Here is a 26,341-nt window from a genome sequence, read left to right on the forward strand (position 1 = left end):
CACGCTCATAATGAACCCGTGGCTTTATTAGAGTATGGAGTGAAGACAAAACCGTGTGTTCTGGTCTTTCCACAGCAGTGTTAATAATACATGCTACTGTGCCCTTCATAGAAAGTAGCTGTGATAACACAGGAGGTTTGTTAGCACATACTGTGAACGATTTCTGATCACTGCTGAAGCGAGGTTTTGAAGTGAGGCAGCGTTACCCAGGCACATACCAAGTCTGGAAATTGCCCTGGTTGCTGGAGAGGTGCCAGTCCAATTCCTGAGCACTGCCGAGGTGCCCTTGAGCAAGACACAGAAACCGAAAATGCTGCGGGCAGCTCAACATTACTCTGTTAATGCATGTCCATAGGATCCTGTTTATGCGTGTGTGTATTCCGGCGTTGTAAACCACATTTCCCCTTGCAGCATTAATAAAGTACATATTATTCTGATTATTGCGAGTTACTCATATACGTTCCACATCAGAGGAGTTCTTTAATTAATCCTCAGATGAGTTGTCATCTTTCATTTTATTATAAGATGTTATAAGATTTTTATTTTGTAGTTTCTAAAGGCTTAATTATGCAGTGGTTGCTGTTTTAAAGTCTTCTACCTGTGTGAAATGTACATCTTGTCATACTTTTTTTTTTTTTTTAAGGTTTTATCCAAGATGTCATGATAGATTTTTGCACCGACCTGGTGGAATGAGGAATGACAACCTGTACATCTTGATAAACGCTGTTGGATAGCGAGTCCAAAATGAAAATGTGTGATGTCAAAAAAAAGTATAGAGTATACGTGAAGAGAATTTGTGAAGTAGCCAAAGTAAAGTTTGACACTTCAGAGGTTTCTCGAAAGGCAAACCAGGGAACACGATGCAGCTGGACTGTTTAGTAGTCTGGATCTACATGTCGGCTCACAAATAACCTTTTGAGAATGGGATGTTTTTCATGACTTTATACTTTACCCTTTGTAATCCAACTTCATTTTATCTAATAATGCAAGAACAGCAAACACAATGTTATCAATGCTGGAAGTACATTTGGGCGATCCCTATTTTTTCGCCAGTCGGGGGTTAAGGTAGTCAGGAAATGCTACTTCCTGTAGGACAGATCGCAGACTGGCAACTTATCTAACATGACACTTGGACACAGAATCTGCACACTGAGCTCTAAATGTTGTCTCTGGCGTGGCTATGATTCATATTTTTAAACTTGCGTGTCACAGACTGCAGGCTAACAGGACTGACAACCCCAGACGGGTAACATTTGAAACAGGTTAGCGGTGAGTGACACATTGGGAGCAGGAAGCTGAGATCCAGATGATTCGTCTTAAGACTGAGGTCATGATCATTTCGTGAAAGCCTCCGCCCTGGCACCCAGCTGAAACCTTCTCCCACCCACAAGTGCAGCAAGCTAACAAATATGGTGGCAATTACAAAAGCAGTGTCGGTTACTACATAAATTCTAACCATGTGTTTTAACCTCCCTGTCTCGTATTTTACCCTCCTCTTATTGCCTTAGCTGAAGCTATTTGGTGTAAAATACTTGAGTGTGCTCATTTTATCTGTTTCCTTCTTGGTTTTATATGCTTGGAGTAGCTCGTATTCAGCAAATACCTTGTTTCACATCGGTTGAAGGCACAATAAATATCAAAAGTGTGGGGGAGTGTGGCTCTTGTCAACGCTGCACTCCCGGCCAGATATCACAACCATTAATTCTGATATAACAAAGCATCGGACAATATTAACTACACAGTGGAGTTTTGCTATATACACAGGCATCTGATTCCTCTTTGCTCTCTCTTCAACTTCGTCCAAGAAAGAAGCGCTGAGCTGACAAAATCGGGGAGAGTGCTCCTACCGGAAAGGCAAATAAAAGCAGCTGATGAATTGGAAGGAGACGCTGCGGAGACAAGCAGAAGACAGAAGATTTTTTTATCACTGTTTGTTTTGTTTGTCAGGAGAGTAGCAAACAGTTTCATCTTTGTTTGGTCTGTGCACCATACAGGTGCTGTTTACACTCAGCCCTGCACCCTTTTTGCTCATAAATAAAAAGCATCACAAGCAGAAAGGCGCGCGTGTTTGCAGCAGAGGGAAGGGATCAAAATAAAGCATGTGGCGCACACAGCTGCAGTGTGATATGTTTTTGTGTCACACATCCTTCCTCTGGTCGAGTGACCAATATGTGTGTGTTTATGTGTATAGTAACAGGAATGCATGTTATGACAGTGAGAAAAGTCTGCACCTCTTGGGTGATTACCTGCTGCCTGAATGCTAAACCTACACTTTTATTTTCCAATTTTATGAGCTTGCGCTTCACAGCTTTGGAATAATTTTGTTGGTTGTGCAGAATCCTGAATACTTCCTCGACCTGGGACCTTCATTCTGCTTGAGTTTTCTCCCTTATTTAACATGACTCTGCTGCATGCGTTTGAGCTGCGATGCAGAGCTTAAAAACAATTTGTGTTGCTTTAGCACAGACCCGTTTGGGGATTTAAATAAACCTTGAAACTGTAGTAACTGACAAAGGGATTTTTTTGCTGATGAGTACTACCAGTTTAAAAAAAAAAAAAAAAAAAAATAATTATAAAGGGTAACCAGCCAACTTTGCCTTTCAAGCTACACAATGCTCACTTTTCAATCGGCTTTTGTTGTCGTTCTTCAACTGTGAATTACTGGTGAAAGAGCACTGAATTGGGGGGGGGGGGGGGTGAGAGAAAACAAAATCTTTACCGTTCATAAATGGATCATCACCCAATATTGGAATCCTGAGGCTGACACCAATGCCAGTTTTAGAAGGGTGAAATTCACATGTATGGGGCCATTTTGCTTTTTTTATGGACAGTTAGCTGATCAGAGACGTTGAACACAGGAACGCTTTATTAACTGATCTAAACCAGTGCCTCTTTGCATAGTTTTAAATGTGTGTTTTGGGGATTTTGATGGCTGACAGGACAGTGGACAGAGTCAGTTAATAGTGGACAGGACAGTCAAAAACTGGGGAGAGACTGAGTGGGGAATGACATGACAAAGGAGCTACAGGTTGGATTCGAACCTGCCCCGTCCACTTGGAGGACTATAGACTCGGTACAAGGGGCGCATACTAACCACTAGGCTACTTCTGCTGCCCCATATTTTTTTCAAGTACAGTTTTCAGCATAATACATGTTCTGTAAAGAAAGTTGTAAAACCTGCAGATATTTAAAAAAGAAGATATACGATACTTCTATCGTGTGTGTGTGTGTGTGTGTGTGTGTGTGTGTGTGTGTGTGTGTGTGTGTGTGTGTGTGTGTGTGTGTGTGTGTGTGTGTGTGTGTGTGTGTGTGTGTGTGTGTGTGTGTGTGTGTGTGTGTGTGTGTGTGTGTGTGTGTGTGTGTGTGTGTGTGTGTGTGTGTGTGTGTGTGTGTGTGTGTGTGTGTGTGTGTGTGTGTGTGTGTGTGTCTAATATGTAGCTGAGGTACAGAGTTAAAAATCCCTCATTTCTCCTTTTGGTCATGTTTGGTGTGTGAGATACATTGATCTATCATTCTGAAATGTCTCTGCATTCATTAGACACCGTCTCTGAGTCTCAGTCCAAAACTTTGGCCATAATCCTCGGTTTTTTTCTCTCTCTTTAGAGGTCAGTCCGACTTTGCTATTATTAATTTTGAAAGGGAATTATATATTCACTGTTGGCCGTGCTGCTTGCTGAGGCGGTTCTAATAGTACAGCTCCCAGTGGCTGAGACAAATGACAGCTGGCCTATTTTAATCAGTTCAGTTCAGCTAAGTGGCTCCATGCTACTCCTTCTTGGCTCACCTTTAAGACAATGCTGCAACAATGCTTTATCTTTTTTTTTTTTTTTTAAGTGGCACTGTGCTGCCACAGGTTAATGGGGAACACATAATGGCCCACTGTGGGCCACTTAACCTTGTCTTATACGGAACATGGGATTTTTGTCTTCACTTCATATTGGGTCAATTGTTTGATAAGTTGTTTTTAAGAAGAAAAAAAAAGCTTGAATGCTCAAGTTTCCAAACGATGTTTTATTCTCAATCAGCAACATACGAAAATATCCAGTTTTTTTACCCCTCTCCAATGACATTTAGTCTTCTGGTTTTCGATGTCTTCGCTAAGAAAAATAGAAAATTAATATATGACAACAGGATAGTTAGCTAAGGCAAAAGCGAGGTTAGCAACCAGGTAGTGAACTGTGAACGCTATCGCTTCAACAACGGAAGATTTTTTAAAATTAGTTTTTAATTGTTTTCATATATTTTTACAAATAACGTCATACTGTGTTTCTGCCACAATAATGGCAAGACCGTATGAAGGTACAAAGAAAGACTAGTGATTATGTGTTATGCTAAACCCATGCTTTAATACCTTGACATACCATTACCGGAGGTTCATATTTACCACCTCTAAAATTAGCTGACTGTGCATTGTTATTCTTTTTCTTTTTGTTGACTTATTCAGTCAGAGACATCATTTGACTCTACAAAGCCTCTTTGTAGTTAAAGATGACACAAGCCCAAGTTGACCTCTGTAAGGGTTACACTAAACAGTAACAGTAAAGACAAAGTGACACTAAACACACACTTTCTGTTTGATCATGCACCATGATGCTTTGTGTCGTGACTGACTGATGTGTTGCCTTGCTGCTCAGCTGGGCGGTCTCTGGACCCCTCTGTATTGATTTGTGACCATGCCAAGCAGCTTGTGCATTGTCTGATTGGAGTCCTGCTGTGATGCTTCTGCTAGCTTGACAGATGGCTAAATGTGTGTAACACGTCAATGTCAAACAAAGGTCACTGATGGAGACTCGTCCTGTTACATAATTTAGATTCAGCTGCATGAAATCAATAAAAGAGGACCTTAGAGCTGTCATATCATATGAGGCAGGCTGATAGTGGGCTTGTGATGAAGATGGGTTCAATTAAAGATTACAGTTCCACAACAATGCCGTAAAGAAGTTCTGCCATCATGACCCCTTTGTACTTAACACATAGCAGCTGTTACAACATGTCCCAGTGTGTGAATTCACCTTGCATTACTGAGTTGCATAAATGTAGAGAGCACGACTCGTGAAGAGTCTCTCAGAAGCTTCACATACACAAACTGAGGCATGCGCACACACACACACACACACACACACACACACAGTCTTCTCCACCCCATTATGCGTCTGTCACGACCTCCTTTGGCTGATGTAATATGTTGCCCGCGAAGTGTTAAGGGGGGGTAGGTATCCCACCTTTAAGTGGTAGTGTAAGCGATAGATCAGCACTGTAACGTCTTACTGAATCTGATGCACCTTTTTTTTTGTAAACTTGCCTGGTTGAATGTTTGTCTGTACATTGAGAGCCTTTTTTAACGAGGGGCCGGTGTTGCAGGGAAACTTACAATACAATAGGATACCCAAGGATATGATAGCATGGCCCACAATAAGGATGCTTTTGCACCCAGTGATTCATTGAAAGAGTTCCTGTATGGTTCAGATACACCAGGACGCGTTTCCCTCTTGAGATCAGCATTAGTCTTCATTTGAGACACAAGCTTAGGGCTGAAGCAACAGTTCAATTACTTTGTGGAAACCAAGTTTAATGTCTTGGAATAAAACAAGAGGAGTGATTTGGCAGTGAGTATAGGGTTGTAAACTCAGTCTGTGTTGAGTATTCTCAGCAACGTCTAAAGCCGACCGCTCAGGCGGAGGCTTTATTCCAACAGAGTGATGAGCTTGCAGCTGAGCCGAGGCCGTGCCAGGCTGCCGGTGGGTGAGCTTACACTGGATGACCTGTCTGTTTCTGTAGGTCAAACACGGGGTTAAAAGGACAGGCTCCCTGGGAAAAACTCACTTCTTCATTTCTTCAGTATCACTACGAGCATTTGGCATCTCTTTAAAGCGGAGCGGCGTCGTCCTTAACCATCCATAGACTTAAACATATTCTGTGTTGGGTTATTTTTTTTCTCTTAAAGCTCCCTTCCCGTCATCGTACCGCATCTGTTTTCATTCTCCCAATGATGTTCATGCACAGCAGGAATTATACGGCTCAACAATTCCGAAGGTTATTCAGCTTATAAAAATGTCAACATGAGTATCAGGTGCAGTCCATTTTAATGTCGCGTTCCTCACCTTTAAAATGTCCCGTGGGTTGTGTTGGGGACTCGTAATGGAGTTGTCAGTCATTGATTGTGGTTGCAGACAGGCGAGGGGATTGCCACACGCAGCAAGAGACAGCCTTTCAGTATGGGCTGGCATTTGATGAAATGGCCTTTTGTGTGTTGGTGTTAGTGTGTGTGTGTGTGTTTGTGTGTGTGTGTGTGTGTGTGGGTGTGTATGTGTATTTATGGCTAAATACTAGATAAAGTCAGAGCCCTGCAGCTCAGATGTCGGTGGGATCTGGAGGCAGTTTGAGTTGTCAGTGAGTGGCAGCTCTACTCTGATCAACCTTTAGGGATTTAGATGAAGTTGTGTCACTATTTTAATCTGACACCTCGGCCTCCTTTTTTGTTTGGACAGAAGAGGACAGAGATTCTCGTGACGCTCAATAGATTTTCACCTGACCTAGGGGAGGTGCATGGTTCAATCGGGACGCGATTGGTGTTGGTCGATAAAAGTTTTACGATATATTATGGGTATTGGCCTGGACGGATAAAGACAAAAGTAGGCCTAATGTCAAATTTACTTCAAAAAACGTCAACTTTTATTAAAAATAAAAAACCCATTGTATTCATCATATTAATTCCAACAACATTGGTGCACATTTGTAAGGATTCTTTTCTCCCAGTGTCTGTTTGCCATTTGGTTCTCAATCATTTTGCTCATTTAATGTCAGAAAATACTGAAACATGGCTGTTGTATTCACCTAAAGCACTCGGTGACCTCTTTAAATGTCTTGTTTTGTTGAACCATAGCCTGAAGGTGCTGTATTTAATATCATGTACCACAAAGAAAACAATGAGCAGTGACTTGGGTCCAGACAGTGAAATCCATCATTGTGGAAAAAGCAGTATAAAAGCCACACTGAGAGGACATTCTCAGAAATGCTTCATTTTGATGCATCCAGAATGTATTCTGATTCTGATTGTGTATATGCTATACACTTGCAGAAGTTACAACTATCTCCCCATATGACATCCGAGGCTCAACACATGAAACCACAAGCGTCAACTATGAGCAGCCACATGATGCATATAGTACTGAAACTAAACAAATTAATGTGACTCTGCAATGCAAACCACATGAGAAACCTGTCCTATAAATACATCCATGGCTGCATGCATTTGCTGCAGACTAAAGAGGATGCTCACATCTAGCCTGTGCTACCCCAGAGATCCAAGAAAAGAAAAGCAGTTAAGTAACATTTGACAAGAAATCATTAATACCACTGCAGATGTGTCTGTCCTATTTGACGCTTGTTTGGCTGTATACCATAAAACCAATTCATCTGAGCTGTTGAGACTGCTTTATTTAATTTGGGATGGAGTCGGTGGCAATTTACAGTTATTAGAAGCCATCAGATCAGCATGTATTTATCATTCAGTTGTTATTTACTTCAAGTCAAGTTCACACTTAGCTTACTGTGTAATCAGAATCAGAAATACTTTGTTTATCCCAGGGTTTAAATTCGGTTTTAGTCATGTACCCACTCACTGTGCCTACATGCTTTTTTCAAATTGTTCGTCTTGGCAATCGCAGTGAGAGCAGGGTTGAAGGTAATTTCATCAGCGCGAGATGAAGGACAAATTATTTATTGGATTTTTATTTTTTCTGGGTGGCTAAACAAGTTGCTTTGGGTGACATCGAGGTTCAGTGGCTTTTACAGGAAGTTAATTGCCTTAATATATTCCGGCAATTTAACATGGAACATTTGAGAGGTGTGCATAATCTGAGCGGGTCTACCTGCCTGATACTGAAAAGTATTTCTTCAGCTAGATTTAAAGTTTTCGTAGTTTGCTCACTGGTATTGTCTTTTGGATGTTCATTGAAATGTAACGGTGCCTGTCTGGCTGTCAGACACTCTTGACAGTTTGATGCAGGGAGGGATAAGTGTGAGGGACTGCAGACAACCTTTCCTAACATCCCTACTGATCGTCCCGACCTTTGTCTGCTTCGTTGGACATTTCTACGTTGTTCTTTTTTTTCCCCCATGCTGCTATTTTATCAATTGTTGAGTCTGCTCCAGTGTAACAAATATGACTACAACAACATGAAGAACAAGGCAAAGTCATTTCATGGCAAATATCTGTGTGTCTGCTTTGTAACTCTACATGCAGCAGTTGCCACCTGGCGGAGGTCAAGTAGTGTATCACATTCTTGTGAGTGCAGTCACATCTGAGCAAAGTGCCACCGAAGAGGCTTCAAAGTAAACTTGCTGAGTCAATTGCAGAGTTTCTTCAAATATTTGAAGGTAATTATGCACTCATTAGCATTCATATCACAAGAGATGGAACAGAGGGCAGGAAATAATTAGCTACTTCTTGCTGTGCAAAAGGCTAATCTGTGTGGATTCTGCCAAATTACTTCTTCATGCTGTGTACTGGTGTATACATGGAATACAAAAACAACAACACTGTGATCTGTTTGTGGTTTTACAAAAAGATTCAATATCTCTGGTTTGGGTTTTACCCACCTAATAATTTTGTCAGTCACATTCAGTCAGTCAGATTTTTTTCTTTGTGTATGTTTCCCTGTTTTTACCTTTTGCATTTGTGAAGCACAATGTAACTACCGTAAATTCCGGACTATAAGCCGCTACTTTTTTCTCACACTTCGAGCACTGCGGCTTCTACTCCGGTGCGGCTAATGCATGGATTTTTTATGAGCTTGTGCCGCAAAAACATTTGACTTCGTCACGTCGGATCTTAATATCAGTCATTTTGCGCTTCATGCACGCACCCTCATGATGGAAAACACACGGAGAAATACATATGATGCAGCTTTCAAGTTAAAGGCGATCCACCTGGCTGTCAAAGAAGCTAACAGAGCTGCTGCACGTTAAGATGACACTGACAGCGACAACAGAGACTGAGGAAGTGAGTAATGAAGTCATTCTGAGGCAGTGAATGGATGGACTTTTTCTTGTGAAATATATTACGGTCATCTTTTTCATCAGCCGTGTTACAGACACCGTCGGCTAGGCTTCGTATTGTAACGGTTCATGTCGTAAAGTCAGTAGTTGATCATGTGTTCATAATTCCGATTATGTGGAGAGTCAGTGAATGCACCAGCGCGAACGTGTTGAGTGGCTGTATGAGAGAACGCTGGGGGAGAGAGTTGGATTGTTACAGCAAGTTATGGTTTTGTTCTCCGCTGTAAACGGCGTGGTCACGGCCGACAGTGATCGGGTTATTAAAAGTTATTATTTGAACGCTCTCGTCGTCCTTTAACGTCCGTACGGACGCTACAGTATTTGCGGATGTTACCGGTAGCCTACGTCTGTGTAAATAGCTCTTGTTATAGCGTGGACACCTGCGGCTTATAATCAAGTGCGGCTTATATATGTACAAATACATTTATTTACTTATTTTTAGCCGGTGCGGCTTATATCCAGGTGCGCTCAATAGTACGGAATTTACGGTAATTGGCTTTTTTTTTAAACTTTAGCCTCATACAAGACTCCTGTTTACTTCTACAAGTCTGAAGTCTGTTTATCCACTACATTAGTTCTATTGAAACATTTCCATCAGCAGCCTATTTTTTTAATGTTTTTTAAGTTTGTGTCCTGAACTTGCACTCGCAGACCCTTCCAACAAAGAACATTGTAGAAAATAAAACATTGATTGTTTATTTCTGTCTTTTTTTTTTTACTAGTTAGTTTGCCCATTATTTTTAAACAGATGGAGACCTTTTTGTATACATTTGCTACACAGCACATTATCCTAGCCTATAAACAAGCTAGCTGAGCACTGTCAAACAAGCTAGTAGCAACTCCACTTTCAGTCCCTCTTGCATAACTCAATTTCTGAGGAACTTATTTTTTATTCACAACTGCTTTACTCAAGAGTTCTATCAGCTTTATTAACCTGGTGTGTTTTTTTTTTTTGAGAGGTTAAGAAGACACATTTTCTCCCTAAAAACAAGCTAGCTAAGCCGCCTCAAACAAGCTAGCTCTGACTCCACCTGCGGATCCATTGTATATAACCCATTGTATTTCTACTGCAATATTGGGTTTTAATACAACTGTAACAACCACGTTATCCTCTGGGATTGATAAAGTATTTCTGATTCTGAAAGCTTCTTTTTAAGCTGTAACTGCTTAGTTCAGAGATTTGTTTGAAGTTGCTATGCATCTGCTTTAGCTTTACCCTGTGTACATGACGCTGAAGATAAAATAAAACAAAAACAACAAAAGTGCAGATATAAAACTGAATAATTGTGAAGATTTAAATTCTCATCTTTCAGTGGGGAGAACAATCTCTGATATCCCAGGGTCTTTAAACCCGTGCAATCTCTTTCAATGTGAAATATAGCTTGTATCAAAGTTATCATTTGTAATTATCGTAGATGATTTGCGTAATGAATCCTTGAGTCATAGAGAGCCAGTGCAGGTACTGGTACACGAACAAACACCTGAGACCACTGTGTGAGAAACTCGGTGTGAAAAGCTTTCACGCAGTGTTTTGTAATGAGCCAGGCTCTGCTCCGTTGCTCCCTGCTGTATCTAGAAGATGATTTTCAATTAAAGGGCCCTGCAGAGGCAATGAAAGCTGAGTTATTAGCCTGCGTTAGATTGCACCCTGAGGCCTGCGTTGCAGCTCAGCGCATGGCGGGAAGTTGTGCCAAAAGGTATTACTGCTGTTGGCATGTGACTCTGGCAAGGTGTAGTTTTCTCCACTTTATTTCTGTCTTTGTACTTTCAAACCTACTCACTTCCTCATGTGTTTTATTATTTTATTTTTTGATAAATGAGGCATTGTTAATCTTCCTGTCGACATAAAAAGCATTTGTAGTTCCTTCTGGAGAACAGGAAAAGACCACAGCTATTGTGAGACAGTAATATCTCAAGTGGCATTTCCTGCTGGTTTCCAGTTAGGAGGAGGAGAAAGGAATCTGCTCCTATAGAAGAGAGAAGGAGGGAGAAAGACAGCGAGCAAGACCTGGGGCTTTCCTCTCTGTCAAATTAATTTCAGGTTAATTACAATAGCATTATCTACACTTTCAAACCACAGATAAAGCTAAAAGGCTGTTGTGTATAATTGGTTTAAGAGGGAAAGGGCTGATTTTGTTGGGGGTTTTTTTTCACACTCCCAGGTTCCACGTCTGTGTCTGCCTCTAAATTAGAACCATCAGGCTTCCATCTGAACGCCTAAACCTCTTATTAAACCCTATTAGGGAGGGTCTTGAAATTAATTATCATGTTTCTCCTGCCTTGTATGTTGGCATCAAAGCTCTTTTTTTGTTTGTTTGAGTGTTGCGATCATGCTCTATATTTGATCATCTCTCTTCCCTTACCCCCCTCCCCTTTTGAACTCATTGTCAATGTGTTGTAATGTCTCAACCAAACCCCAATGGACGACAACACTGTGTATTTGAATGATAGACGCAGAGGCTTTAACTTCTTTGACAGAATTTCAAATTAATTTCATTTCTGAAGAGCAGAAAATAATTAAGTGGGGCTGGAATTCATGTAAATTCCCAGTCCTTTAATTATTCTCATAATCCATTTAACCATCATATTCTTTACAGTGTTTTTCAATTATTTTGAATTATCATAGCCCGAGAGTATACATAAGGGATGTCATTACTGTTAGGCTTTTGCTTTATTTAATTCAACTTTTTGTCATTACAGCTATTATGCTGCAGGATCACCTGAGTGTTTACTGCGGGAGTTACATCACATAATTCTAGTTAGAAATGCAGGACTGTAATCAAGTTTGGGACAGCGAATCAGAAGCATTAAAGATACAGAAAGGCCTTTGTCAGAACACGCTGGCATCAAAAAGCAAAAGAATTAACTCTTTGAGTCAATGGAGAATTCCAAAAGGAATCCAAATCCTTAAACGGATACTTCAGGACAAAACCAGAAGTTTGGTCCCAGTAGCCTGTGGTTAGTGCATGCGCTCTATGGAGGTTATAGTCCTCCAAGCAGGCAACTCAAAAACGCCCCCAAAATAAACCTTTAAAGATAAAAAGAAAACAAACAGTTGACTTGGCATTAATGCCTTCATTTAATCGTAGACTGCCCATTTAAATTGATAAGCAGGGAATTCCATAACAAAAAAAGTTGCAGCTCCTGTTGCAATTAATGCTGACAAAATAGTCGCATACTTTGCACTATTTTGTTGTTGAGCTAGAGCTTGACTTAACTGTCCATGAAAACTTAGTGTGTAAGTTAATTACAGTTTATAGTCTCCATAAACGTACCCCAATGAATGTTACGCTGCATTAAAGAGTGGCTGATACAAATTAAATTCCAAATAAAATTAAGTAAATATCCCTGAGGTGTAAAGGGGGCATTAACCTATCTAGAAAGACAAAGGCTGAAAAGCAACGATAAATTTAATTAATATGTATATAAATAATGCATATTTTTAAATATTTTAATTATTGGGAAAAGTAATTCAACGTTTCTGAGATTTCAGTAACACAGCTTCCCTTAGTGGGCATCGTTCACAGTGAAAGTCCGCTGGAAAAGTTTGAATGAGTCTATAGAGAGTGCGGAAGGGGGAGATGGCAGCAAGACCAGGTCCTTCTGCTTACTCCCCGAGTCCTTCTGCTCACTCCCCGAGTCCTTCTGCTCACTCCCCGAGTCCTTCTGCTCACTCCCCGGTTCCATGTTCTTTCTTTTATACTTACCACACTTGGCACATCCCTACAGAATACCTGTCAGCGCAGCAGCAGAGCTCTCTGCAGCAAGCTCAGTCCCAAACACCAGCAGGCCTCATCAGGAAAACACGGGTAACACCTGCAACAGCACCTCACTGAGCTCCCGTTTGTCCTGTACAAATGGCTACAACAGGTCGATGTCAGACATGGGGATGTTTGTTTTATAGTCCAGGCAGGTCCTCTAATGCACCGCCTGGACATCAGTTGGAGAATGTGTTTCTATGCTATGAAAGCACCAGTTTTACACCAACACACCAAGGCCAATTCCTGGTGTGTAAATGTACTTGGCAATAAAAATGATTCTGATTCAGAAATAAAAACAAATGTCCCCCTTTTTAAAAAAAAAAAAAAAAATCTGTCTAGTCTTGATAATACCATTGTGTACTGCTGTCAGGAAGGCTTATGCTTCGTATCTAATGAGCTCTCTGTTGAATCTCGTGCTTCTCTCGTAGTTATGTCGTCTCGCGCTCTTGAATAATAAGAGGTTCATTTTAACATGCAGATCTCGCCTGGCTGTAGGGATGAGTCAATTACAGTCGGATATATCCTTTTAGAGACTAAAACGTGTCTCTTTGCTGACTCCTTGGTCTTTCCTCAGAGACCCATAGTACAACTGAAGTGTAATAATCATCCTCTATTCAGTCCTGCAGCCTGGTAAAGGGCGTTCTGACTCTGAGCTATGTGCTTATTGAACTCCTCCTCACACGAGTTAAGCCCTGTATTTAATCCATTTTCTCTGCTTAGTGTTACTGTATTCTCCCACTGACAACACTTCGTCCTCTCTCTCTCTCTCTCTCTCTCTCTCTCTCTCTCTCTCGTGATTCCACACTGCCTTTGTACTCAGCCACCTGGCATTACAAGGGAAAAACAAATCAATTAACAAGTAATGACGCTGTTATATAAGATAAATTAAAGTGCAAACCTAATGATCATTTCATTTCGGTGTATGACATTGACTTTTTTAGGGACCGAAGCACTGATTCAGTTTTGTTTCCGTGAATAGCCACGCAGTCCAGAGCGTCGAAAAGTACAGTGCAACTGTTTTCCACATGGCTAACGATAAAAGCAGCGACATCCATTTCCAAAGTGTCGCCTTAAACGCTCCTTTGAGAAGTCAACTCGGGAGCTGCGACCCACAATACTTCCATGGTTGGGTATCTTTGATATACATTTACTCACTTCTAATCTCTCCAAGTGACCCAAACAGTGTCAAATGTTACCACTGCAGAAAGCAATGTCATCCACTAGTTTATAATGTTGCAGCCTCCCTATGATAATCACGTGTGTTCATTATTACACGTGGCGTGAAATGAAGAAACTCAGAGTAGCTGCAACTAAAGATTTTTTGTTATTGCTTAGCAATCGCAAGCGATTAATGAAATCAAATTAGCGGCGCATTGATTCTGAGCTGTGGAGCCAAGGTTAGCTTGGATTGATTCACACACAGGCCCAACATATTACCATGAACTTTTAAAGTCTCCAATGACACGTTAACTCTTGGCAGTACAGTGATGGGAGGTTGAGATGTTGTGTGTGTGTGTGTGTGTGTGTGTGTATGTGTGTATATATATATATATATATATATATATATATATATATATATACTCTTCTCATTTTCAACCGAAACATGTCTTATCTTTTCAAATGAACCAATAAAATTCAGCTTCCATTTATTTATTAAGTGTCCATCCAGCTCTGTCGCACACAATGGTCAGATATCCATTGGGAGCTAAGCCAGCTTTCCAGCACTTCCATTGTCACCAGTTGTTAGCCATAAACAACTTTCTTTTCAATGCCTTAATCGTTTTAACAGTTAGACCTGCAACTTAGCATCACAATGGAGTTTGAGCTGAGATGTGATGGATGGATATTTAGCTGCACTTATTTGCATATCTATTTTTGGACTTTAATTGCTCTCCTGCAATCAGCCAGAATCCAGAATCCATTCCTGCGCCTACTAGAGGTCAGAAAACCCATTCTGAATGGAAACCGAAATTATAGTATATTAATTCATGCTGTTGCTCTGCCAGTGCATGCTTAAAAATGTTTTATAGCTAACAATAATTGGAAAATGCACCAAATAGGTAAGCTTCAGGTTGCTGAGAAGTTCAGTCTGTCGTCATCTAAGAATCATTCTGGTGATTTTCAGATTACAGATTTTTCATTTTAGAGCCCACTTAATGATGCGGCTTTAACTGAAGTTTTGGTTAATAATCTTGCTTCCACAATGACTCCCGGTGCTGGATACGATGAGCTGGGAATCCTGCAATTCTTAAGTCCTGTTTCCACCGAACAGTTCGGATCGGTTCGTCTCGGCACAGCGCGCATATTGGGGTGTTTCCATAGACGAGCCGACCCGAAAAGGTGGAGCTAAACACTGCAGTCCGCTGATTGGCCGAAAGAATCGTCACTTCGGCAAACAAATCTCCGCCTTCTCTGAAACAAAGAATGACTGAGTATTTGTAATAAAGAGTCATATGTCAGTGACAGAGTAGATGAATTACCGGATTTCTTCCATTTTTGTTTGTGTTATTAATTAGTTGTTAGCGTTTAGCTACTATCATGTGATGCTATTACTTAGCTGCTATCGGCATCCGGCTTATACGCCACATTTCAAATAGGGAACGGGTGGCTGAGAAAACATAAATGATATCAGGCTTAACCGAACCGAACCGTACCAAACTGTACTGAACCGAACCGAACCGCTCGGTGGAAACGGGGCTTTGCACTCCTTCGTAGCAGGACAGAGGCTCCTCGATGTGTTCAAACGGCTGCAAGACTTTGCAAGATTTTCTGCCTCTCCGGCTCCTCAGAAGCCCAGCCCAACCAGACGGAGAGTCGCCCCAACGCTCCCCCTCTGCCTTTCACTCCTGGAGAATCCTCTCGTCTGGGATTTCCTTTCCTGCTCCTGAGCCCACAGAGACTTTTTGTTTTTTTTAACCAACTATCATTTTCTGTGCTGCTCTCATTCCCCATGCCCTCCTCCTACACCATCATACTGTGTTCTCCTGTCAGTGTAATGATATGTTAGACTCGGTGTGGATTAGCGCAGGTTATTAGCGAGCCTAAAGTGTGGAATTACAATCAGGCCCGTGTTTATTTGAGGCTGTTTATAATTGTGGCGAGGGCGTAGATGTGTGCAGGCTAAGTGGACGGCTCGGTAATCTGATGCCGCACTCGTTTCCTCTCATGATAACGTTGCGAGTTTGCACAGCCTTATGCAAGAGGTTATGTATGGTAATGAGCCTCTGGCAAATGATGCTTCTGTTCAGCACGTTTGGAGAAAATCATTTGCAGGCCGTCCTCTGGTGGGAATGTGCTTCACTTCCTCTTCGTCTTCTTGCTCTGATGGGTTTTTCTCCCCCTGCTTTTGCTCCCAAATCGACATCAGTTCGTTCATGGCTATGCAAATACAAGTTTATGAGTAATCAGGGCTGTCATCCAAACCCCCACGTGACCAGAGTCGCAATGGTTCTCGTGTAAAATTGCACCATCATTGTCAGGATTGTGTTTGATGGCTGTCATTTACTCAGCATCTTCCCAGGGTGTCGTTAGAGTTCATTTAGAGATCCCCCCCCCCCCCCCCCCCCCGGTGAGAATCTTCCTCTGCTCTCTCTCCCTGAGCGCCCGTTAGTTTGAAATGAGACCTCGTTCCATTGGCAGGGATCACACGGGCAGCCTTCATTTTTTTTCCCAACCATGAAATATGATGCTTTGTGTCTCTAATCAGAGCTGTTTGTTCGGGCTGATCCCTCTCAGCACCTTCCGTTTGGATAACACGCTGAGTCAGCCGGACCTGTGACCCAGTTCCAAACAAACAAACACGGATGCAGCAGTCGACGGCTTTGCGGACTTTTCTGGCTGCTCTTAACGACGCTTTAATCGAGTGCAGGCTGCTCGGTGATGGTCGCACACGGATTGATCCCACCTCCCTTTGATTGTTTTGTTGCCTTCTCTCCTCCTGTAGGGAACCTTTTGTGAGCCAATGTGCTACCACCAAATTCATTTCCTTCTTTGTTCCATTGTCAACCACATGTGTTCTGGTAGATTCGCCGGGCTCATTGGATTGTTCTGGTAATTGAAAAGTGCAGGCACGTGGATACGCACGTACACTTGGATAACAAAACAACAAAAGGCTGAACCAAACAGGCTAAACATGGCTTTTCTTTTTAATCCATTAAAAACTGAATTGGTTGTTGGCTGACTTGCGCGCTTTTCATACTGAACATCGGATACAGACTCTTAAGAGTGTGAGAGGGATTGGATAACTGCATGGTCATTGCTTAGCTGTCCATGGAAGTTTCTAGTATTAGAAACTCTGCAAGGGTCTCCTCCTTAACCCACTACCTCTTCCTCTTTGGGTTTTGCACATGTCATTATTTTTACATACATTTCCTCTTGCCACAGTACAGACCTCTATACTTGCATGCGATGGACGCTCATGCAGCTGTGGGCTCTTTCTTTCTTAATGTCGCACTACATTATACAGTGTAATACAAGATTTTTTGCTGCTCTGACACACGCTGTACTGCTAACTGTAATTCTGATATCAGAGCAGCTGATTTGGCTGTGATGTCACTTAAATGACTTCTTTGTTGAACTTTCTGCAACGCCGCAGAAAAGTCTGCGGCGTTGCCATTTAACTTTTCGTCTTGACGCCTACCCTGTGGCAGCAGTTTCAGGTGTAACTTACATCATCATATAAACAATCAGTCTTGTCCCTGATGGTCTTTTTTTTTTTTGCTTTTGTACATCATAAAAAAAGCATCAGTATTAATTTCATTGTTTTTTACGACTGGTTAAAAAACTCCACACAGGACCTTTAAACAATCCGAGTGCTGAGATTCTCGGCTCCACGTGCAGCAGACAGTGCTCAGCGGAGAAGAGTACAGATTCTTCCCTGGGCTGGACAAACTCGGGTTCCTGTAGTTTTCTGCAGAACGTGTTCCGAAAACGTGCGTACGCCGATACAGACGTGCATCCAACACTGACCTCTCATTTCAGCCTGCATGATTTTTGCTTGACACCTGCATACAGTCCTACAGTGAGGGGGCGGAGCCACGAGCCGGTTCTCCGTGTCCAGGGCTGGCAGAGAGCACCATGGCAACAGCAGACATACCAGCATGATGTGTCTTGTATGTTATGATTCAGCTGCTCGTGAAATACACCCAGAGCTGGAAGTGTTCAAAGGTAAACTTAATTAACAGTTGTTAATACCCCATCCTGATTCAACTCGCACAGTGTAAACTCAGGTGGTAGAGGGTGAGCACATAAATCGTGATGTGCGTCAGAAAGGATTAAATCGTAAAGAACTGACTTACACATCGTGTATAATCGCCCAGTGTACGGCAGGCTTTACTTTCATATTTTACACAACAGAATCATCTCTTATAAAACTGTTTTCCATCTAGTATCAAAAGTGACCTCAGAGTACTTTGTCCCTGATAAGTGGTCCACCGTAACAACTTTGAAGCTAAACTGTAACGGAATAAAAGAAACTGTCAAACATAACCGGCCTCTCTGATGGCAGCTGATTGTGGGAGAAAAAGGCAGGATTCACATTCATGTGCCGGCAGAGCGCTGTGAAGGCCGCATGGCCCGCGGCGAGGGTCTTTTTTAATTAAGCCATCATTCACCAGTGGAAACCTCTTGTTGGAGCTGCCCTGCACGCATTCCCACAGCAGGACACACACAGTGCGGGTGTCATTTCTGCCTGCAGGTGTCCTCTTAACACAGCCACCGGTCATGCTGTCGTGTGTGTGTGTGTGTGTGTGTGTGTGTGTGTGTGTGTGTGTGTGTGTGTGTGTGTGTGTGTGTGTGTGTGTGTGTGTGTGTGTGTGTGTGTGTGTGTGTGTGTGTGTGTGTGTGTGTGTGTGTGTGTGTGTGTGTGTGTGTGTGTGTGTGTGTGTGTGTGTGTGTGTGTGTGTGTGTGTGTGTGTGTGTGTGTGTGTGTGTGTACACACAGGGGGCTTGTAGTGTTTTTTTTTCTTTTTCTTTTCTCAGACAGGTGTCGGTCATGGCTGGTTTAACCGCTTCATATTGTTCCCCTCCCTCTGAACGAGAGAACACGTGTCATCAGTCAGGATTTCATCGTTGCTCTAATATGACCTTGAGATGTTGATGAAGCTTCGACAACACGCCGGATGAGGCGTTACACCGGAGAGAACAGCCTCCGTTACACGTGTAGATCTGCAGAGTATCAGAAAAGCAGTAAAGGCGTGACACTGGCTTCTGATTCGAGTTTCTACTTTTGCAAAGAGATGCAAGCTCTCTAAGGGGGGTGACATTATGCAAAGAGTAGAGGTCGGATTTGAACCCACAACTGTTGCGACGAGGACTCTAGCCACTGTACATTGGGTGTGCGTCGTACCTTCTAGGCTGTTGCAGCTCCATCCCCAGATATTTATACTATTAATTTATGTAACCTTTTACATTTGTTAATGTTATATTAAAAAAAAAAAAAAAAAAAAAAAAAAAATTAAGGCAAGAATATTTTGTCGTCCTTAATGTTGTGAAAAAATGAACAAACTGGCCCGTGCCATGTTGGTATTCTAATAAAAAAAATGCTCGGAACAGATTTCCTGACTCCATAATGAGTGGAACTAGGACCTAAAGGTAAGTGCCCAAAGATGAAGACAGCGGCATATTAAAGGAAGTGAAAGGAGTGATGTGTGATGGGAGGAAAAACGGAACACCAAAATAAAAAAGACCTCCTGAGCCTTTTCAAAAAATCCTGTCTTATTGCAGAATGGCTGAAACGATTCCTAAAGTGAACCTCGTGTCGTGACTTGTCGTCGAGTCGTGTGCCACTTCAAGTCCGATCGATTCTCCCACAATGCAACATTTTCCCCCTAGTGTTTGACAGCGGAAAGAAGTCCGAGTTCATTCAACAGGTGACCTGCCAGATCTAAAAACCTCTTCTCTGAGTCAGCACTTGCTGTGACAATTAAATAGATTTAGCACAACACATAAACGTCGGCTAATGACACCGCTTCATGCCAACTTATTCGCCGATGTCAGTCATCAGGGAACATATCGACGCCGCCGAGTTGAAGCGCTGCATCGGTGCATCCCTGCCTGCTGTATTTTGTTTTGTTTTTTATCTCTTTTTTTTTTTTTCTTCCTATAATTTTGAAGAGATGTTTCCCTCGGGCGTTATTGCCGTTTTGGCGTTCCTTGGTTTCTTCCTCGTGGCTGGCAGAAATATTTTGATATTACAGCCTTGACAGTGCCAGGCCCGGCCGTCACACAGTCAGACTGTGTGGGTGGACATCCTGTGGATGTGTGATGCCTCTTCTACACATCGCCAGTGCCACACAATTAGCGCCACGAGGGAGCCAAACACTTTATTGCCTTTTTTTTTCTCTCTCTAGCTTCTCCCCCATCCTGTAATATCTCCCTCCTCCTCATATTGTTCTCTCTCCTCCTTCTGCAGCAATCTATAACTACGATGCCCGGGGAGAGGATGAGCTGTCGCTGCAGATTGGAGACACGGTGCACATACTTGAGACGTATGAAGGTGAGAACAGGGCGTATGGATGACGCGCGTGATCGAAGCTGACGCACCAAAGTCGGACATGATCTTCCTGTCATCACCACACCTGGCTTTGTTTCGTCAAATGTTTGTGCACATGCTCAGTTAGCGTACATTCATAAAAGTGAACCTCTATGATGCTGTAAACGCCCTCGTCAGAAAGGGATGTTTTCACAGCTTTAATGTCGCTTTATTGTGAATAGATCAATAAAAGTGAACTTCAGTGCAGGTTTTATTCTTCTTGCACAAATGAAAGAATCATAATTTGATATCCTCATGTTCTCCATCAGATTGGTACAGAGGCCATAGGCTAAGAAGGAAATCTAAAAAGGTGAGTAACCAATAAACAGCTTTTTACACACTCCAATACGAGGCATTCCTTTTCTGTTCTCAGACATGTGCAGTAGTTGTGCATGTTCATAAATGTTTCATTTCAATCCTGAGGTTGTGCTCTCTTCCTCTTCCAGGGCATATTTCCTGCTTGCTACATACACCTGAAAGAGGCCACGGTCGAGGGAAATGGGTCAGTGCGTCTTCACTTCAGCTTTTGAATTGATGGTTTTCATAGTACCACATTTTTGAACGTGTATCGTAGGTCAGCTAACGCAGTTTCATATGTGGCTGTTCTTTTGGTTACTTACATAGAGACTACACAGAGACTCAATGCTGACTCAAGGAATTAAATAAAAATGAACTGATTAGCTGATTGTGATGTAATGGATATAGTGAATAAATTAAGACTGACTTGTTTTCAAGGAAAGTCAAAATCCAACATCCCTGTGACGTATTAGCCTAGAAAACCCTTTCTCCCATTTCTTGTAAACCTCTTGAGAGCCCGACCGATAAATCAACCAGCCGATATTATCCATCAAACATATCAATTGATTATCGGCCAATTTGATCTCAGATATGCGCCGATATAACTGGATTTATTCAAAACATAAAACATCATTTCATTTGAGTTTTATTGATTTACACTAGCAGTTCTCTTTCACCAGCAGAGGGCGCTGTGTGTTTTATAATTCGCATTATTACTCTCCGGAGTGTCAAGCAGTGATGTACGTATGTGCACAGTTACTCTCCACTCGAGTGACCATCTTGTCTACGTTAAAAATCTCTTCCTCAAGTGTTAAGTAACTGCATTTGAGGGATCAACGCATGAACTGTTTTTATCTAGATAAATCTCGATATCTCGTAAAGAAATCGGCAGATATATCATTGTCAAAAAAATATGTTTTTCCCCAATATCGATGTCGGTATCGGCCCCCAAAAATCACGTATCAGTCGGTTCACTAACAACATGAATTATAAATATGTATTAGAAAGTACATGGTTATCAGGATGGGGTAAAATCCATTTGAGACAGACTCACACATCAAATAGAAAAACAAATAGTTTTAAAGTTTGTCCTCCCAGAAGATTTTCTGACCTACTGAGGAGTTTTTATTTATTTCCTGGCTTCAAAAAAAAAAAGAACTGAATTGAAGAACTCGCAGCCTCACACATACCGACGGCCTTGATATGATTTGACAAGTGTGTTTGCTTTTGCACAACTTGTGCCGCTGTTGTGTTTCTATCTGTCTTCTTTGATTCCAGCTGCAAGACACATGCACACATAAAAAGGGATAAATCCTAAAACTTCAAAGTCCTGAAATGGTTAAAAAAAATAAAAAAAATGAAAGATAAATAAATCACAAGTTAATGATGTGATCAAACAAGTAAATAGATAGTTACGTTAATTATTAACAAGCAACATGCAGTGTTGGATTCTGACAGTGTTGTCAGTGCGGAGAGTCAATGTCAGAAAGGTCCATGAAACACTTTTCATTTTCTTTGCAGACAAAAGGAGACGGTTATTCCCACGGAGCTGCCTCTGGTTCAGGAGGTCACGACCACGCTGCGGGAGTGGGCCACAATATGGAGGGACTTATATGTGGTACGAAATCCTTTACACACAGACACAAATACATATCCTGAACATTCATGCCATGTACGCTTTTTGAGCAGATAAGGTGATGCGTCAATGTCAGAGAGCGAAAAAAAATCTGTCTGTTTCCCACCGACAGGGAGACAAACGTGAGATGTTCAACTGTGTCCGCGACATGATCTACGACCTGATTGAGTGGCGTTCGCAAATCCTGTCTGGCACCCTCCCGCAGGACGAGCTGGCCGAGCTCAAACAGAGAGTCACCTCCAAGATAGACTACGGCAACAAGTGAGGATCAACTCTAAAGAGGCTCTTATCTGTGTCCTTCCCTTTTTTTTTTTTTTCTTTCCTCCACAGCTTAAATAATTTCATCCTCGTATCTATCCGGTAAAACGACTCTTGTTGGAATAGGTCAACCAGTGTCGGTCAATAGAGAGAGACAGCTCATCACTTTAGCTGGACGCTGAACTGGAGGGATTAAACTCCAGGAAGCTGTACTGTATTCCATCATGAAAATGACAGCTCGTGTTTTGTCTGCGGTGAACATCGGTGACAAAAGAAAAGAAGAAAAAAAAAATTGCGATGCTCCGTTCCGTTCCTGTGATGAAACTTTAAACCTCTGGCCGGGTAGAAAAATGGCTCTTTGCCTCTGCAGACGCAGGGAGTGATGAGGTGATGAAATACACTGACTGCATGTTGGCAGCACGCTGGGATCTGCACACACTCCCTCCGTAGAAGAAAGAGCGGCACAAGAGCTTTGATGAAAAAAAAATTGTAAGCTTTTGGGAAATGTTAGAGAAGGAAACGCTTTAGACTGAGGGGAGGAATTCAATCCAATTTTTTTTTTCATCCTTATTTAGTTTATGTGAACAAATCTATCTTGCATCATTTGTGCAATTTTTTGTGTGTGTTTTGCATCTTGACGCTGCTTTTTCCCGTTAACTCTCACCCGTTTTGGTTAAAGGTACCTAGATCTGGATCTGGTGGTCAGAGACGAAGATGGAAACATACTGGACCCAGAGATCACCAGCACTGTCAGCCTGTTCAGAGCACACGAAGCTGCCTCCAAACAAATCGAGGATCGGATTCAAGAGGAGAAGGTTAAAAAAACAAAACAACAACAACACACACAGACGATATCGTGGTACCTCGTATTTTACACACCTGCAATAAAACTGAAGTGAAGGAACGCGGATGATAGGAGCTGAACGCTGTCATACTTTCCAACTTATTAAATCTCAGCCCGAGTCAAATAGTTCCTGTTGCAACATTTGCATGAGAGAAATGATTACTGCTCTCCAGACGAGAGAATTGTGTTAAATGACCCCTCATCTGTCTTCATTAGAAACTGCTTCCCTCTACAGTTGCTTTGGCTCCAATCTGCTGCACAAAAATATCAATATTTTAAACCGTGCTTTTCCTGGGGTGTCATTGCAGATTGGTTGGTGTCCTACTTTGCTCCCGTCTTAAATATTTTAAATACAGGATTGATTTGTTTGTACTCTTTTATTTTTTCTGTATTTGTTTTACCAGGAATATGCTCGTTGAGATACAAAGACGACAAAAGAAGGAAGGTTTTTTCACACTCACAGCAAACGAGACGATAACAAGCAGTCATTACGTCAGACATTACAATTGGCAGCGCCGAGCGGCAAGTCATGCGCGTGCACTGGTTGATTGATCTTTCATCGACGTTTCAAACTCATCCTCCCGTTTTGAAATCATCATTAAAAATCACGCTCAGGTGTAAGGTGAAGTTGCAGCTCGTACCAGGATGAAGCTCCCGGAGGTTTATATAATGAGAAGGCCCTGAAAAGACGGAACGTACCCGTGCGCCATCACTCAGCCCGTCGTCCAATCGCTGAATTCAATCCTCCACCCAAACTCAACCGCGCGCCGTCATTGGCTGGGAGAAACACATGCACTCCCCACACAGACATGTCAAACCTAAACATGAGAAAACAAAGGAGAGGGTCGGTGCAGACACAGTCACCACCTTTTGGAGAAGTCTTTATTGTATTTTGTATTTTGTAGGAATAAGCTCCTAACTCTGTCTTGAAATACCTTAATGCCTTTTAGAACTAATGAAGAAGCAGCTTCCTCAAGTAATTTGCATAGTAACACAAACTTTGAAGAGCCTCTTGGGCTATTTTGATTTAAAAAAAAAAAAAAAGCAAACTTTTTTTTTTTTTTTTAAATGGTTCCTTTTAAGCTAATAAGTCTCCAAAGTATAACAATATCAACCAGATGGATAAAGAAAATTTCATTGTCGGATTAGCACCAAAAAACCCCCCACAGAAACGGATGGTTTTTTTTCTTCCTCTTTAGAATGGAGTGTTTTTATTTCCAGAATAAAAGCACAGCCTCTCCTGCTACACAAACAAGCTTTGACTGCTGCTTCAGAAAAGTCTGGAACTCAGCCCGAGTCCCTGTCTATTTCTCAGTAGCATACCTCACCTGAATGTCAGCTGGCAGCGTGTAGGGAGTGCCAGACGCTAAGTGCCCTGCAGTTATGTGGTCTCATCTTGGGTGACCTTTTCATCCAGAGGTCTTTATTGCATATGCATGGGCAATAAGAAAGTGTCCAGGTCAATATGATAAATATTTATGATTTGGCACCGGCATGTTTTTGAAGGGCATCCAGGGTGACATGCAATCAAGTCCGCTCTTTTACTGCAGATGCACTTCTTGAGATCAAGTGACTGGAAAAGGCTTTTTTATTCCAGCATGGAATACATTAAAATGGATATCGATAGCTTTATAGAGGTTGTTAAATCCCACTTCTTAACTCGTTTGATATCCAGAAAGACACAGAGGCGATGGCTGATAGTCAATAATCCGAAGCGCGGTTGCTAGCCACACCTACGCACAGCTTTTCTTTCTTCATGCGCTGATGTTGTTTCTCTCCTGGGCTCGTTGCTCAAACCAGGCCGGCCCAAGGTCGAGCTGAATGTGACTGAAGCGCTGTGGAAGAATGCCCAATGTTGAATTCAATATCTTTGTTTCTCTCCCGCAGTCTCAGAAGCAGAATATTGATCTGACCAGGCAGGCAAAGTTCGCCTCCACACCAGCGTTTGCCCTCTTTGTGACTCTGAAGAATGTTGTGTGTAAGATCGGCGAGGACGCGGAGGTGCTCATGTCTCTCTACGACCCAGTCGAATCCAAGTTTGTCAGGTAGAACCCATGGATTCTAATTTACCTTTTTTTTTTTCTCTTTCTGTTTCAATCTTGTCTCTTGTTTGCAAATAATTGAACGATTCACGTCCACCCTGTTGCTTTTTGCAGCAGTCTAAACTACGTTAGATTTATTTGACTGGAGCTAGCACGGTGGAGATGTCAGTATTTTTAACAACGCTGTTGCTAGCATGTTTTCCACACGTCTCGGATTGTAACCAACCCCTTTATGTGTTAAGGATGTCATAACACCAAACCCAAAGAGAGAGAGCAGCACACGCCAAGCAACTTATAAACGCGTCCTGCACCTCCACAAAATCCTACAGTGATGTGCTCAATTTACACGCCGTCACTCTTCCCTCCTTTTCATTGTCTCTGTGCTCAGTCCTCCTTCACACACCTGCGGCTCTCGCACGGCGCACGCTAAAATCAGACTGCTCTCATTTGCAGCTCGGCACGCTTACTGAAGTCCCTCCGGGCGTTTCTCACAAAGTTACGACAAAGTTGTCGACGCCGAGTTGAGAGAGAGAGAGAGAGAGAGAGAGAGAGAGAGAGAGAGAGAGAGAGAGAAATGAACGTCACCTGGTTGCCGTGTTTCATTTAGCTCTGACCTGAGTAGCGTTGGCTGTGAGCTCCCCACCGCTGCACAATGATTGAAAGGCAGGAATATATGAACAGCTACGTCTGAATAAAATCTGTAAACACAGACGGAGGGTCGGGTCTGTGCTGATGCAACCACACACTTTCTCTGCTTTATGAGTGATGAGATTTCTAGTATGGTATCAGAACTAAAGTACTGCTTTCTTCACAACCCTATTACTGTATGTACCAGGTTAGTACTCACACTTAATAAAACTGCTATTGTGTAAGTATTTTGACAGCGAATTATCACATTATATAATGGTAATC

The 26,341-nt window shown here is 42.1% G+C and overlaps 1 protein-coding gene across 2 annotated transcripts in view; it reads left to right on the forward strand.

Annotated features, from left to right (window-relative positions):
- dock1 (dedicator of cytokinesis 1) overlaps positions 1-26,341 on the forward strand; it is a 179,904-nt gene that overhangs the window by 2,419 nt on the left and 151,144 nt on the right. For both annotated transcript variants that reach the window (XM_079334262.1, XM_079334263.1), the window contains exons 2-8: positions 20,233-20,316; positions 20,622-20,662; positions 20,799-20,854; positions 22,171-22,267; positions 22,398-22,546; positions 23,223-23,358; positions 25,275-25,432. In XM_079334262.1, the coding sequence (XP_079190388.1) occupies positions 20,233-20,316; positions 20,622-20,662; positions 20,799-20,854; positions 22,171-22,267; positions 22,398-22,546; positions 23,223-23,358; positions 25,275-25,432 (721 nt within the window). The remainder of the gene's footprint in view (positions 1-20,232; positions 20,317-20,621; positions 20,663-20,798; positions 20,855-22,170; positions 22,268-22,397; positions 22,547-23,222; positions 23,359-25,274; positions 25,433-26,341) is intronic.

The sequence above is a fragment of the Symphodus melops genome (genome assembly GCF_947650265.1).
Source record: "Symphodus melops genome assembly, chromosome: 21".
Taxonomy (NCBI): Eukaryota; Metazoa; Chordata; class Actinopteri; order Labriformes; family Labridae; genus Symphodus; species Symphodus melops.